General features: G+C 38.8%; 1 protein-coding gene across 5 annotated transcripts in view; it reads right to left on the bottom strand.

Annotated features, from left to right (window-relative positions):
* Positions 1–16,777, bottom strand: part of diaph2 (diaphanous-related formin 2) — a 753,551-nt gene that overhangs the window by 482,444 nt on the left and 254,330 nt on the right. For all 5 annotated transcript variants that reach the window (XM_087992147.1, XM_087992148.1, XM_087992149.1 and 2 more), the window contains 4 exons: positions 11,018–11,092; positions 8,199–8,268; positions 3,901–4,037; positions 2,497–2,605 (listed from right to left, as the gene is read on the bottom strand). In XM_087992147.1, coding sequence (XP_087848273.1) covers positions 2,497–2,605; positions 3,901–4,037; positions 8,199–8,268; positions 11,018–11,092 — 391 coding nt within the window. The remainder of the gene's footprint in view (positions 1–2,496; positions 2,606–3,900; positions 4,038–8,198; positions 8,269–11,017; positions 11,093–16,777) is intronic.

The raw sequence follows: 16,777 nt of genomic DNA, 5'->3' as shown, positions 1-16,777 counted from the left end.
GACTAAATTTTGAGGATTTTCTTTTACTACAGCAACAATCTTCTATAAACTTGGTGGAAAACAATAAAGTGATTTACTTTTTCATTTGAACCTTATCCTGTTGCAACATTGTGGATCTTCACTTCTAGTTAGGAGAGTAGATCAGGGGAATATGCTGCCTCTTTCAGGGAATTTTCATCAAATAAGTGCCACCAGCCTCTGTGCTCAGCACCAGCACTGATGCTGCTGTGCTTGCAAATGGAACAACACTCCCTGAGATTCCGGAGATCAAATTTCGACCAACATAAATTAAGTACCATTGATCAATGTCTAGTATAATTTAAGCACAAGAGGAAAAACTATCTAAATTTGCTGGAAAGCTTCAAACGACTAGCAACTTATAAATCCCAAAACAGTTGTAGTTGATCATGAAAGCTGAAATCATCGGACACAGCATGGTGGTTCAGTGGTTAGCCTCACAGTTTCAGGGACCCGAGTTTGCACATTCTCCCCGTGTCTGTGCGGGTTTCCTCTGGATGCTTCGGCTTCTTCCCAGAATCCAAAGATGTGCAGGTTAGGTGAATTGGCCATGCTTAATTGCCCATAGTGTTCAGGGATGTGTTGTCTAGGTGCATTATTCAGGGGTAAATGTATAGTAATCGAGTAGAAGAATAGGTTTGGGTGGGATACTCTTCAGACGGTCGGTATGGACTAGTTGGGCCAAAGGGCCTGTTTCCACACTAGAGATTCTATGGATGACTTTTTGGTGCTTGAAGCTATCATGACATATTAATGAAGTCTCCTCAACTACACTTCCACCTCTATTACTATCCTGCCGTCAACTATCATTCTCAGCCTGAATCATCGAAATGTCTTCTCCTGTGGAACTGTAGTACCGTTTTGCCAGTATTACTTCCAATATGCACATAAATTCTCTTGCAGCCAGCTGATGTCATGGGTCCAGTCTGCACATGCACCAGTTGCCATTTTGGCATTTGGAATACACTTTCTGTTGTTTCCCTGCAAGTAGGAGGAAGATGCTGCATGTCAAAATGGCACTGTTGCTAACACCCGCCATATGGCTTCTCCACACATTTGTGAAACTGAGTCCTACACTAGTATAAAAAGAACGGTGAATTTGGCAGAAGAAAGGTCAGAGTTTCATAACATTTGAGCTGACAAAGAGAAAACAGTCTCAGATTTTCTTTTCAAATCAGTGCTCGTGTCAGGTATGATATCAGATAAAAGATATGCAACGCATATCTGTAAAAAGATGAAAGGTATCACATCAACGGTACTATCAAACAGCTTTTCAATAAACTGCTCATTGAGACTTGATTTTGGGTTTCATAATGGTCGCTCAGCTCCTGACCTTGTTACAGCCTTGGTTCAAATATAGACATATGAACTGAATTCCAGAGATGAGGTGAGTGTGGGTGCCCTTGATATCAAGACTGCGTTTGACGAAGTGTGACATCAAAGAGCCCTCGCAAAACTGGTTCAAAGGGAATCGGGGGAAATAAATCTCTTCGATTGGAGTCATTCTTCACACATATTAACAGGGTTGAGGTTGTTGGAGTTCAGTCACCTCAACTCTTGGACACCTCTGCAGTTTATCAGGGTCATGAGTTTGGGCCAACCACTTTCACTTGCTTCATCGTAAACTATTCTCCATTAAAATGTCAGAATGGGAGATGTTTGCTGATAATTGAACAACGTTTGGCACTATTTTCTGCTTCTTAGATACTGAAACACTCCAGATCCAGATACATGTTTGGACAACTTGTTGGCTTGAGCTGACAAGTGGCAGGCCATGACCATCTACAACAACAGAGAGACTCGGTATACTGCAGGCAGTGACTCATCTCTTGACTCCTCAAAGCCAGTCCAATAGCTGCAAAGCACATGACAGGAACATGATGGAATACTCCCAACTTGACTGGATGAGTATAACTTCTACAACACACATGGAGCTTGAAGTCATCCTGGACAAGGAAGCTGTTTGATTAGCATGACGTCCAAAAAACATTCACTCTCTCCACCAGTGAACGCCAGTAGCAGCTGCGAGTGCCATCGACAAGATGTACTGCAGAGATTTACACAGGTTGCTTACACAGCACCTTCCAAACCTGCAATTACTACCAAGTGAAAGTGTGAAGGCAGCAAATACATGGGAAGATGAACAATAGCAAATTCCAGTCCAAACCACTCACCATCCTGAAATGGAAATGTATAATCATTACTTTAGTGTTACTGGATCAAAATCCAGAGTATTGTGGGTCTCCAGCAGTTTAAGGCAGCAACTCAGCACCACCTTCTCAAAGGGAACGAGGGGCAGGTGATAAAGGCTGGTTCAGCCAGCAATACCCACCCCCAATCAATGAACAACTAATGAAACAAAATGCAAGCACTAACACACACAAAGTATTGAAATAAATTGCCAAGGACAAAGTGTGCCTTCAACATGTACACTTATTTCTAATGCTACTCAACGAACAGAGAACAACAAAAATTTACCTGCAGCTGAAGTGCTTCATGATTGTCCAATCCCTCGACAATGGGTGCAAATCGTTCTCTATTATTTTGCTCCGCAGCTGTAGTTATGGCCTCCAAGATTTTATCCAGGCTAAAATATTATAGAAAAAAATCATAGCAGCATGTTGTAGAAACACTTTTCCTTTTAATTTTTCTCTAGTCATAAACAAGTTTAGTACATTGCTATAGTTAAACTGAATTTTTGAAAATAGAGAAAATCTATTTCATATTAAAATAATCATTTATAATGATTATAATAATCAGTAAAAAATACTATAATGCTTGCCAAGCTCAGTCAGTGAAAACAATACTATATAGCACAGCAAATTGTTTTCTATAGCCAGTGAGGGGATTAACACTGATTTAAATTCAATAAACACATTCCAAAATATATATGTAGATTCCGATGCCACAGAATAGACAACATTTTTGAAGTGTTCCATTAAAGATTACTAATTCTACTGAGAAAGCTTTGTTTTCTTGCCAAGTTATATAACTTTCACTTTTCAAAGAATCAATAAATATTTGCTCTGACTGAAACTTTACTGTTCCGTGATCAAATTCCTAATAGCTCGAATTGAAAGGCAGAACAAAAAAAAATTACTTGGCAAAAAAAAAATATCAGGTTATTTAAAGTGAGATGATTATCCACTATGAGGAGTGGATGCAGTGGCACCTACCCCTGAACCGTGCAACTTGACTTCAAATGCCACCTGTCTAAACAAGTCGATTAGAAAAACAGTTCAAATTTTAAAAATCCACTGTTAAGAGGTTTCTCTTGGTGCAGTGATAGCATCCCTACCCCTGAGCCAGGAGGCCCAGGTTCAAGTCCCACTTGCTCCAGATCTGTGTCATAACACATTACACAGATTGATTCAAAAGAAAATCCACTAATAGGCTGTTTCAGCTTCTAAATTTCTTTCAAATAATATAAAAACATCCATGTGGAGTAAGTTAGCCAAGCAACTACTTGTCAGTCAGGCTAATGGCAACAGCATGGGTTTAGATCTCCAGCTGAGTTAGATGTGAGATCTGTCTCTTTGCCCCACCTGCAACTAAATAATTACAGCACTTCACTACGGTTTGGCAAATCATCATCAAGGACCTGGCTTCGGGCTGAAAACTCAAGGTGGAACAAATAAATAATAATAGAATCAAAAGCAAATGTATTTAGATGATGTTCTTCAGAGCTCAATAAATTAATTTGTTTCTCACATGCCTTGCTTCTCCTCCCTGACCTCATCAAAAGTAGCATAATAGGCAACAAATAAAAAGTATTTAAAAAGGAAAATTTAACGGCGTTTTCAGAAGCAAATGCTGAAGTTCTTTTTAAATAGACTAACAGATAATGCATATGTGTAGAAAACAAATACATGTTCAACTTACATATTTTCTTCTCCAACAATGCAAATTGCTGACAGAATTTTGACAATTTCTATCATCATGTTTGTTTGTTTTGGGTCAATCGCTCTTGCCAATAATAATAGGCTCCTTTCATCGCCAAGTATTCTTTGCAAACCAAACTATGTAGAAACAGATAGGTTATAGGTAAGACGAAGAACTTTCTGAAGTGATATTGCAGTGCTTTATTAAATGTCTAACCATGACATTCATATATGGAACTCTGTTGTCAAACATGTGACCAACAAGAAATGCACCCTTCACGCAAGGTTTAATCAAACGTCTACTTTCTATTATAGCTTCTCTATTCAATATTTTACCTATAGCTAGATCTTTCTTTTTAGGCCTATGACTGGCTGCTCATGGCAGTAAAACTGTCTTTATCTAAGTCACCAACATGCATTCAGCCGCAATATGTGGTCATAAGCAATTCTATCCCTCACCAAGTTCAACACTGGAATTCATTCACTTTGCTGATACCATCTCTTCAGAGTCTCTATGGCACAGCTGACTCATGATTCTACTCATACCCATCCGAACAGTCCTGTTCTCCTTCCATGTCCTGCAGTTACGTATATTTTGCATGAATTGCCATCTTTAATACCACAAATCAATTTCAGGGACAAGATTCTACACGATGACTGCCACCATGGATATTATTATAATATTTCACTGTTGATCCTACAAAGTTGGAAAGTTTCAAATTATGTTTCGTTTAAAATGAGATTGTAATAAATCCAGTTTAATCTGCATCTACAGGGAGGCCATACTTAAGTTTGCCCCTTTAGAGTTATTTTGCTGTAATGAATTGGTGTCATTTTGGAACAATACCTCCCTCTCAAACTTGAGGCTTCACTGAGCCTTCCAACCTACAACCATGCTGCTTGTTGTCCAAGGTCTTCACTGAGGAGACCATACCCACCTGACCCCAGATCATCTGCCAGAGCTGTCATTTACCAGTATTCTCCCTGAGATCCTGCACAGGCTGCCATTACCTCCTGCACACAACAAAATCAGTGACTGCCAGGTTTGGCAGCCCTTCAACCATGGAGTATTGGTTTATTCTGAACTGGGCAGCTACCTTCGTCCAATCCCTCAGATGCCAACGTAGTTTGAAACTGATAGTTGCTCTGGCCTGCTGGGTGCCAATCTAGGTGGAAGTCAACAGGCCCCAATCCCCGATTGGGAGTCACAGGACTAGTTTGAGTTTGATGCGCCATCTTGGGGACAAGCTACTACCAAGCTCGGCAACTCACCTCTCCTCCTCTTTTTCTCAATCTCTCCTATCACTCCCCTGCTGCCTCTCCCCTCTTCCTGTACACTGTGCCCACAAGTCAGCAGCCACGGTTAAGTTCAGCAACACCACCCCACCCCCACCCCGCCAGTTCCTTGGACCCTGGTAGGGCCTCCTATGTCAGATTTCAGCCCTCGACCAGCAGAACACCACAAGAGAGATCTTCATCACATTAATCTAATGGGGTGGGCAGCATGGTGGCACAGTGGTTAGCACTGCTGCCTCACAGCGCCAGAGACCCGGGTTCAATTCCCACCTCAGGCGACTGACTGTGTGGAGTTAGCATGTTCTCCCCGTGTCTGCGTGGGTTTCCTCTGGGTGCTCCGGTTTCCTCCCACAGTCCAAAGATGTGCAGATCAGGTGAATTGGCCATGCTAAATTGCCCGTAGTGTTAGGTAAGGGGTAAATGTCGGGGTATGGGTGGGTTACGCTTCGGCGGGTTGGTGTGGACTTGTTGGGCCGAAGGGCCTGTTTCCACACTGTAATGTAATCTAATCTAATCTAAAAACACAGACAAAGATCCCTGAACACTGCAACAAACCATGAATCACAATCTGATGCAGAAACGCCACAGCACTGGCCAGCACCCTCTCCACCCCCACCCCACTCTGGCCTTTCACCCTCACCTTGACCTCCTTCCATCTATCGCATTTCCAACACCCCTCCCCCAAGTCCCTCCTCCCTACCTTTTATCTTAGCCTGCTGGACACACTTTCCTCATTCCTGAAGAAGGGCTTCTGCCCGAAACGTCGATTCTCCTGCTCCTTGGATGCTGCCTGACCTGCTGCGCTTTTCCAGCAACACATTTTCAACTCTGATCTCCAGCATCTGCAGTCCTCACTTTCTCCTCGAAGATTTTAACCTACTGCGAATCCTCTTGCAAGGATGCCTTCCTTGAAGAAGCTCTCTTCCTCCCTCTACAACAATTTCAGCGAGTCCCTCTCTCACTGCACACCCTAGGTCATCTCCTCTGCACAGAAGCTCTTCAGCCACGTTCTCAAACAGACTCGATACCACAGCCACATCGCCTTCCTACTTCCATATCCGCCACAAATTCACCTGCACCTCCACACACATCATTTATTGCATCCATTGCACCCGATGTGGCCTCCTCTATATTGGGGAGACAGGCTGCCTACTTGCGGAAAGTTTCAGAGAACACCTCTGGGACACCCGGACCAACCAACTCAACCACCCCGTGGCTCAACACTTCAACTCCCCCTCCCACTCCACCAAGGACATGCAGGTCCTTGGACTCCTCCATCACCAGACCATAGCATTACGACGGTTGGAGGAAGAGCTCCTCATCTTCCGCCTAGGAACCCTCCAACCACAAGGGATGAACTCGGATTTCACCAGTTTCCTCATTTCCCCTCCCCCCACCTTGTCTCAGTCAAATCCCTTGAACTCAGCACCGCCTTCCTAACCTGCAATCTTCTTCCTGATCTCTTCGCCCCCACCCTCACCTTGACCTCCTTCCACCTATCGCATTTCCAACGCCCCACTCCCAAGTCCCTCCTCCCTACCTTTTATCTTAGCCTGCTGGACACACTTTCCTCATTCCTGAAGAAGGGCTTATGCCTGAAACGTCGATTCTCCTGTTCCTTGGATGCTGCCTGACCTGCTGCGCTTTTCCAGCAACACATTTTCAGCCCCATTCAGAAATGTAGCCAGGAATAAAAAATACACTCAGAAGACACCCCCACACCACAATCCCCTAGGTACACTCCTCAAAACAAGGTAGCAGACCCCCAGCTCTATTCTCAGAGGATCCACTACAGGAGCTACTTTAAATAGAATGTTATATGTATCTTCATTTTTTAAAACTTAAGTAACAGTAGAAAAACTAAACGTACTTGGAGATAAATGTACTGGAATTCCATTTAAAGGTAAACGCACATTAGATCAGTACACATGATTCACAAATTTTATTGTCTTTTATTGTCTTTTATTTATGAACAGTTACTTTACTAACCAGTATAGGAATTAGATTTTTAAAGTACTGTACTTCCATTTACAGGGACAGACCAACAGACCCTAACTCCAATTTCAATATTTATTCCTGAGGGAAATCCCACATAAAGGTGGGATTTTCAGGAATGCAACCTTGACATTAGGTAAGAGCAACCTGTATTTAGATGCACTGATGCTCAAATCCCATCAACATCATCAGGTTAAATGCAATAATATGTAGTTCAATGCATGAGAAAGAATGCATTTACTTGTGAAACCTCTCTCTCTCCAACACTGCTCAATAATTTTTGTACTGATTGTTAAGCATTTTTCCCATGCATTTGCTCCACTTGATCTCGAAAACTATGATGTGCTTCTCCTCCATATACAAAATCACAAAGCTATCTTGCAAATTCTTGTCAAGCTACATAGGCTTTGTAACCTACTGAATCAACTTAAAAACATTAGCTTTCAACACCCCCGAAACTTATCCCAATTTACGCAATATTCGTCATACATTCTTAATGTGCCCTATACTCTCTGCTACTTCAAATCACTGCTTTAGCCCATCTTCAATCTGTCATTGTCCAAGGTAAATCATTCAGTTTCACAATTTAATTTTCAAACAACACTGGGAAACATTTTTCTTTAATGTGCACTATGAAAGTGTTGACCTTGCAATATGCATATCTCGTGCTATGTACAAAATTCAGTCAGATGTTCACAATTGTAGTAGCTAGTTTAGTATGGATTTTACATTGTGTAAACTTAAAGTTAGAAGATGAATAGTGCACAATGTAACATTTCACATAATCCAAAATTCAAATATCAAACCTAAAAATTAACTAAATGTTGATTAGCATTAGATTTTCATAAATAAGCTCTTACAGATACATAACTCATGGAAGTGAATTTCTATATTAGATATGTAGCACTTTTTGTTTGGGAATAGTAATTGACCATGAATGTGATTATAGGGAAAATTCTGAATTTTTAAACAAAATACATGTTATTTTAATGAAAACGAATGCCTTACCTTGTTGTTCATAAATGCTTTTAAACATTGGATAAGCTTATGTTGGTTTTTCTTGTCAATCATTTCTTGTCTGGAATATAAGAAATGTATGAATAGATACACTTTCTTCAAAGAGTTGTCATACTTTATTAAAACTTGAATGAAAAACATGTTTTGAACTAGAAATTTGTTTTATATTTTGGATGGTTAACGCAAAATATTCACACAGAACCATCCTGCTAAATATTACTTGTCAATTGTCCAAGGATTAACACAAATGGACTCAAGGCCAAAGTTAGAATACACATCTGTAGCATTTTGTTATTCTTCAATAATTAAGAATTTTGACTTCAGTAAAACAGATGAGGAATAAAATTATGTTTTGTTCAATCATAGTTTGTTGTAAAAGAGTTTCCATAATGAAGAAGCCACATGGCCGGGTCAAGAGTAAAGGCTTTGATTTGTGGTTTTATTGTTATTTTATGGCTCAGGCTAACGTAACCTAAGCAAATGCACATGAGAATGAGTAAAAACTTTTTTATTTGAGAAACAAAGACCAGCAATTTTTAAAGCTTAAAATACAAAACTCGACTATAGATATTAGATTGTAGGATATTTACATTTAAATTTGCCTCAGGAATCAGTAATTATTGTGCAGACACAAATGGTTGTTATAATTTAAGAACATTGAATTTTTTTGGAGAAAATTCAAATTGAACATTTGCAATGATAGCTAATCCCTGCCAGTATATACTCTAAGCAGACAAATCAATTGTGACTTGGTTGAACCTTATCTTGGTAAACATCTATGGAACTGATAAGCTAAGGGGGGCAAGCTGTTATAAAAGGGTTAATCATATTTCAAAAAAAAAGTATTTAACTTCATGAGGTGACAGGAAGAAGTGGTGCAGGATGACCTTTGCTTTTAAAGATACCAAACAGTAATTAAGCCAACTAACTAGCCAATCCAAAATTAACTATGAACTGTTCATGCATTAATAAATTGACTTCAAGGTGCCTCTGATCATGCAGAGAGTGTAGTGGCTTGTAAGAACTGGGGAATGTCATAACATCAGATTAGAACTCCTGAGTTGCTTAAGGATATTTTTTATTTTTGAACTAGATGTGCTTATTTTCAATTACCTGCAACCCAAGCATGCGAGACAATCCTACTTCTAAGAACGGAATTCACTGACAGCTAAAAGATTCCCTGTGAACCCCTGAAATGTTGATTCATGCTAAAAGGTCAAAAGACATCTTCTTGCTCTGTGTACTGGAAGCAGTCAGCAAACCAGCTACAACTGAAAAGGAAATGTGACCAAAAGAATTTCAGCTAATCTGCAAAGAAAAGAACCTTGAAATCAATTGTTCAAATACTAACATCAACACTAGGGTTCTCTTAATTTAATGGACACATCATTCTACCTTCTACTCTTCAAAAACAACCTAGACGTTGATCGTATTTCTTTTTTTTTCTTTACTCATTTTCATTTGTAATTTGTATGCATTGTGTTACAACTTCTTCTCACATTTAGTCACGAAGGAAGGAACGCACTCTTTAAAGTAAAGTTTGGTTAAACTGTCTCCTTCTTAAGCATAAATTCATTCAGTCTGAGAGAAATGTGCTCACAAAGGAAAGGAGCATTTTAAAATTAATCTTGTCACAACCAACTGAGGTCAGTAGGTGAATAAAGAGGAGCCAGCTCATCCCTCCTCACCCAAAAGTATAATTACTTGGGCTACCCCATCTGGAAACACACAATAAATTGAAGAATCTTCCACAGGAATTAATCCAACAAGGCAGAGGAAGATCAAAAACAAAAAAGAACTTTAGTCAATAGAACAGGAGAGTTGAGTCCAGACGAACCAGGGTTGTAAACTGATATCCCGTGGAGAGGCTGGAAGCCTTTTTTAAAAATTATGTATTTTTATCAAGCATGTACTTATCATGACAAACTTGTATCACGTTTGGGTCTTGTAACCAAGTAGGACAAACTTTAATTACTTTTTCCAAATTGTACTTAACTGTAATTGGTTTAGGTCTCAATTAAAGTGTGCCCAAAAATCTTACACACTCATCAGGATAAGAGTAATTAATATTCATTATGGTTCTGAGGTGAATTGTGCAGAATGACTTGCAACACAGAGTGCATCACACATAAAACCTGGAGACTTCATTACTAAAACATTTAAATGCCTTGGTGCGCTCCAGCCAAAATGGAGAGATTGAGTGGGAATCTGGAAGTGAAGCAAGAAGCCTCAGTATCACAAAAGAACACAGCACTGCCAAGGTAAAGTATGTTTCAAGATTTCCAAGTCCTTTTCCCATGAAACCTTATAAAATCAGCAAATTTTTAATTTATTATGTTTGTCATCCATAATTGTCTTCAGTAAAACCCGAATATGTTTCCTTGCACATGTGTGAATGTGAGAGAGACAGACAGAAAAACAAGAGAAAGAAAGAAAACAAACTTTGAAACAGCATTAGTGGAGGTTGGAAAGGAAACTTAATTTCCTCTAGTATCTCACATGAGAAAAGCCGGAGAGAAGCAGCAGAAAACAGATGGCAACATTGGATCTATACTCAAGCATCCCCAAACATGCAAGAATAGAGGGAAGAATATGAAGTTTGAAATAAATTGGGAAAGAAATCCACCATTTTGGAAGGAGTACTCAATTGTGTATTGTTACCATATGTGGAGGAGGTTGAATAACTGGTCAGAATATCATCTGAGTATTATATCACAACGTTTTTTAAACACCTTGGGTTTTTATTTCGTCACCAACTCTTCTCCACATCATCTTGTGTCTTTAAATTAAAATAACTAATTCTGACTTACTGTTTTTTGTCCAATAGTTTCTCCAAAGCATCAAGCATGAGACCAAGTCCTTCATGACCAAAGTTATTAACCCAGCTGAAAAACAAATACATGCATAAATTACATTCATACTACTTAAAAAAAAACATGAAAGTGGAAGATTGTGACAAAACAGAATCAATGATCCATAACAGATATGTTGGAAAATTTTACAATTGCAAATGTTCATACTTCATTGGCAGAGTTGGTAATTGCCTCAACTGCTAAAAAGAAATGTATGCAATTCGGCCAAACTTTTAAGAGGCATGACATAAAGGTGGTTCTGACTACATCGAAAGAGAAAGATAATTATATTGATGAATTCTGAAAATTTCTTTGTTCCACATTTTATTTTGTAAATTACATGTTGCAGTTTTGAGAAACTAACAAATAAATGATCTTAGACTATTTTTCTTGAGAATTTGACTGGACCACTCTCTCGGTTCTTTCATTTTTTTCCCTAGTCTTTCAAATGAGTTGTTTCCATCCAATCATTTCCTGTTTTATTCTATCAAATTAAAAAAGAATTAGCTAAATCCAAAGTTATTGTTAACATATAAAATCCCTGTAAACTAATAAAATTGTGGTTAAGACTTTTCCTCATATGAAAAGATAAACAACTGTGCTCCTGATGAAATAAAATATTCATTTTTGCATTTGGCCATACCGTTAGTCCAATGAAGTTTTATCACAGTAAATTGTGTTTTTGAGACAAAACAGGACATCCAATTCTGATAGCCAAACTATCAACAGATGCTTCACTGAACTATGTCAGCATATAAAATTATTTACAATTTCAAATATAAACTCTAAAGATAAAAGAAAAGAAAGTACTGAACAGGGCAAATTTAGATGTGTATGATTATCAGTGCGACTGAATGGGAAGTCAGTAACCTATAGGAAGCCAAGGGGACTTAAAAAGTAATGTGCTGGATTTTCCTCCTGAATTGGCCTAACTCTAATTATGTCCCAAACAAATTAAATAGTTTCTCCATATCAAATAATTTTAACATTATAAACACCAATCAGTTCACTTCTGAATTTCCTGCACTTGGAGGATTACAAAGCAAATTTATGCCACCTGTAGTTGCAAGTTAACCCTCCCAGTACAAGTACAATTCTTGATAGGTATATATCAGGCCTTCTCAGAATTCCCAGCACACTGACAACGCGACATGCCCACAAAAATGAAAGTTCTGAAGCACAATAACCCAGTGTCCAGTACTGGATGGAGTTTCCACTTCCCTCTGAAGAAGTCCTATCTCCGAGTTAGATTCAGAGATGCTGGATGATTCTAACATATTTACCTAATGTTGAGCCAGCAACGATCAAATGCATTAAAACCTGCTCTATCCTTAGATAATACTGCCTACATAATAGTAACTCCCCAATCAGTCATACTGACACCGCCAGTCTCATGCAATGGTGCCCCACCCTGCCAAATTCCAAACACCCATTCATCCCCTCAACAACACCCCTAATTATGAACATTTAACAAAATTAGAGTGATGGGAATATGTTCTTATTGGTTTCAGTGGCAGAATAAGGCCTCTAAACACTCTTACTATTCCTACCACAAACTTTAGGCTTTTTTATACTGTACAGTTGGATGTTATACAAACATTGGCAAAGACAATATGTGCAGTATATCAATATTGAAATCCAAACATAATTTTATTTTATGAATATCAAAGTATCTTCAAATTAGCAGTCAAACCATAGGAAAGTAATGGAAATCAAAGCAAGTTATTCAGACCATTTTGTCCGTTTCAGGTTTCTGCACGAGACACACAATTAGTCTGATTTCCTTCACTCTTCCCTCAAAGCCGAGCACACTTCCTTCAAAGCCGAGCAAACATTTATTTTTCAAATTCCCTTTGGAAAGTTACCACTCGCTGTTTCCACCACAATCAGTATATTCTAAATCATAATGACGTGCTGAGTAACAGAATACTAATCAAACCCCAGTCATCTTAAACCTGTGCATTTTGGTTACTAGCCCAGCCTTCAAATGGAACCAGTTCCTCCCCATTTATTCGACCTAAAGCACTCGTGATTTGAAACATCGTTTTTAGATAATGCCATCCTAAAATTAACAATCCCAGCTTCTCCTGTCCATCCAACTGAAGTCCCTCAATTCTTGGCATCTTTCTGGCAAATCTCCTGTACACCGTCACCAAACTCTGGACATCCTCCCTGAAGCCAGTGGACAAAAATTGACAAAATACTCCAGCTGAGACCCAAGATTGATTTATGAAGATTTATCATAGTATCTTTGTAGTTTATTCTATGTGGCTATTTTTAAAACCAGGATATTAAAATGTTATTAAATTTATCACTTTAAATACATGAGAGAAACAAACGTGAATAGAATATAAAAGGAAGGTTTTGCTATCACTGCAAGCAGCATTGGTGAGGCCATCTGTTTTCTTAAAGCAGAATTAAAACGCTCCTTGTATTTGAAATATCCTTCATGACCGATCTTCCTATAACTTGTCTTCTCAGTGACGCAAGTAAAGGGTAAACTTTGACAAAGAGTGTCCACACTTAAGAACATAAGGTTGGTAAGTGTCTTTTCCCCCGGATAGAGGATGTCAAGACGAGGTGGCACATTTTTAAGGTGAGAAGTGGAAGATTTAAAAAGACTTGAGGGACAAATATTTTACATAGAGGGATTGATATACTTCCTGAGGAAGTGGTGGATGTTGGCACAATTATCATGTTTAAAAGACATTTGGGTAGATACATGAATATGAAAGGTTTGGAGGGATATGGGCCATGAACAGGCAAGTGGGATTAATTTAGTTTGGGATTATATTCGGCATGTACTAGTTGGACCGAAGGGTCTGTTTCCGTGCTGTATCACTCCAAAAATACACGTAAACAGTCATATCCTCCTTTCGTAAATATACTGAGTAGAAACTTCAGAGTTTTTTTTGGGGGTGGGAAGGGTGTGGGTGGAATCACGTGTCACCTGAAAAAGCTGCAGATTATTCACAACAATTCTTAGGAAGAAAGTTTGCCCTATCTTCTGCCCATCAGACTTCCAAGAGGATAGCAGTAGGAAATGAACCCGAGAGTTATAGTCTCACCCACTGAGAGATGTTGGCCAATCAAACACCAGTCATTCGAACACTCAGCAGCACTGGGTGAGTATGGCAATGCTGGTATGACTCCACCTGGGGTCCCAGAATCAAGCAGCAACTCATGGAATAGGAAACACAGGTAGTGGAAGTCAGGGGTACAGCAAAGCTATGGCAACCAGAAGTGATGGCTCAGGAATGGCTCTCAGCAGTCACCCATCTGCCTCATGTCCATACCCTCGACAATGCAGACTTTAGTATAGATCGAGGGACAACCCCATCCCTTGAGCTGATGTACAATCCACATTTTTACCTGTGATGCAGGGCTGTGTGTCAGCAGACTCACCAAAGACGGAAAATATTTCAGCCAAGATGGTAAAGAGCCTTGTGCAGTCATTAATTGACTAATTAAGGATTTTAAGTGGAGGTTGGATGATAAGATCAACCAGGAGTCTTCCCTGCCCTGAGGTTTGTGCAAGAGGCAGAAAGGTAATGGTACTGAGCCCATCACATTGCTAAATATTTGTGTTCAGTGTATTTGTAGATCACAGGAGGCCTTCCTGCCTCCTCCCTCACTTTCTGCAGCACAAGAACATACTAGCCATTATCACCATCTTGCCCAATATGAAAGCCAGAAATGAATTCAACATGCAGATGTAACTTTAAATAAGGTATTTACACTGTTCAATTTGCAAACAATGGCCTGCATTAAAAAATATGAATAGTCCAAATAGAATTATGCTTTAAAAAGGTATGCCAAGAACAAGTGACATTTTTTAATGAAATGAACAAACACAATAATAGTTTTTAAAATAATGAAATATCAGACATTTTTCATTTTTGAAAGAAACAGAAATTGTTTATTTTGGTCTAATTTGTGTCTTCATTAGTCTGCAGTTTTCAATAAACTTGCACTACCAAACATAACTTGTTAATGCTTCAACTGAAAATCCATTAAAGTACAAGTTTTGCAATGAAGCTGCAGCTCAATTGAAGCCATACACCAGAGTCCAATCATAAAGCAAATTACATGAATTAGAAAATATTGAAGAAACCAAAGCAAATTACAAAACCAATTTTAATATCCCAATTACAATTAAGGCATACTCTGAGCTCAGACAATTGTCTTAACCCATTGGGTTATAAAACAATTCATGCTGCATCACTGAAAAGTCATGCTACAAAGATGATGTTAATATGCCATGCAGACAAGACTGCCTGCTAATCCATGCATAGTTTTCCTAATTAATACCATTGAAGAAACCTATGATAGTCATACAAGTTAAAGCTAGCTGCATTATCTGCCCCAAAGAATCAACTCGTTTTACACAGCTTGGTTTTGAGGTGGTGGTGCTACACAAATGAATTTTTAGCCTTTCAGTCTGCGTGACACAATTAAGCAGCTGGACATTGTGGGCACGACTATTTCTTCTGAACTTCAATAGTAGTACCTACAAATATTGCAGTTATAATGCTATACCACGACGCCCTGTATTTTACAGTCAGCAAAGAGATAGAGCTTACCTGTGATCTACAAATACACTGAACACAAATATTTAGCAATCTACCTCTCATGTGAATTCCCCATTATGTCACATGAATTTGAATTTGGCTCCAAGACTAAAGGTTCTCCAGCTGTCCAGCAAGGGATATCTTTGAGGAGAAAGTGAGGTCTGCAGATGCTGGAGATCAGAGCTGAAAATGTGTTGCTGGAAAAGCGCAGGTCAGGCAGCATCCAGGGAACAGGAGAATCGACATTTCGGGCATAAGCCCTGCTGCGCTTTTCCAGCAACACATTTTCAGCAAGGGATATCACCAAATAAGGTAACAGCCAATGACAAGAAAGTATATTCAGACAGCAAAGCAGGAAGCAAAGTGCACTAATTGAAACAATTACAAAGGATTATGGCAGAGGTTTAAATATCACAATCTTAGAAATAAGTGTTTTGAAAATTTATGAATCTTTATTTCTTAATAGGGATATATGGAATTCCAGGAATGAGTGTTTTCAGGGCGAGAGAGACTTTTGAACAGTAAACCATCACAAACCCATTTGTATCTCATTTTAATATAGTGAAACTTTCTCAAGGATAGTTACATAAAACTAAGAGATTATCAGTTTAGTGATTTTTAATTGATTTAAATCAGTAGAGGCTTCAACAGCACAGCCTTCAGGGAAATATAAAAACATGACCAGCAATTTTGGATTTCTACACAATGCTGTACATGTAGAGACAGAAGTCGTTTCTTTGTCAGTCTCAACTAAGTTTTGATGAGACACCAAGACTTTCTTTTATTATCCCAAAATCTCAGTCCATCTCTGTGAATGTGAAGAATTGCGGTTGAAATTTCAAGGAAAGCCAAAACGTCTGATTAGGTGTTTGGTTCTGCCAGTATTACCAAGTGATTACAACAGAAGGATCATTAAGTAAATTTCACTCAAGTCGACAGTTACAAAAAAGCAGGTTGCTGAGTGTCTGAATTAGAATTTATCTTTCTAAGAGTTTAAAACTTATGATTTTGCCTCACATTTCAGGATTTTCTGAAAACCTGTTTCTGCCAAATTTTAAGTTAATATTAGGCATGTGTTTCACCGGGAAAAGGCCTTATTCAAGTGACTATTCTTTAAATGAATGAACATGGATGTTACACAACAGGT

The sequence above is a fragment of the Chiloscyllium plagiosum genome, unplaced genomic scaffold (genome assembly GCF_037043375.1).
Source record: "Chiloscyllium plagiosum isolate Xiang-an unplaced genomic scaffold, Cpla_swu_hap1 HiC_scaffold_11, whole genome shotgun sequence".
Lineage (NCBI taxonomy): Eukaryota > Metazoa > Chordata > Chondrichthyes > Orectolobiformes > Hemiscylliidae > Chiloscyllium > Chiloscyllium plagiosum.
This window is presented reverse-complemented; position numbering and strand designations above follow the sequence as displayed.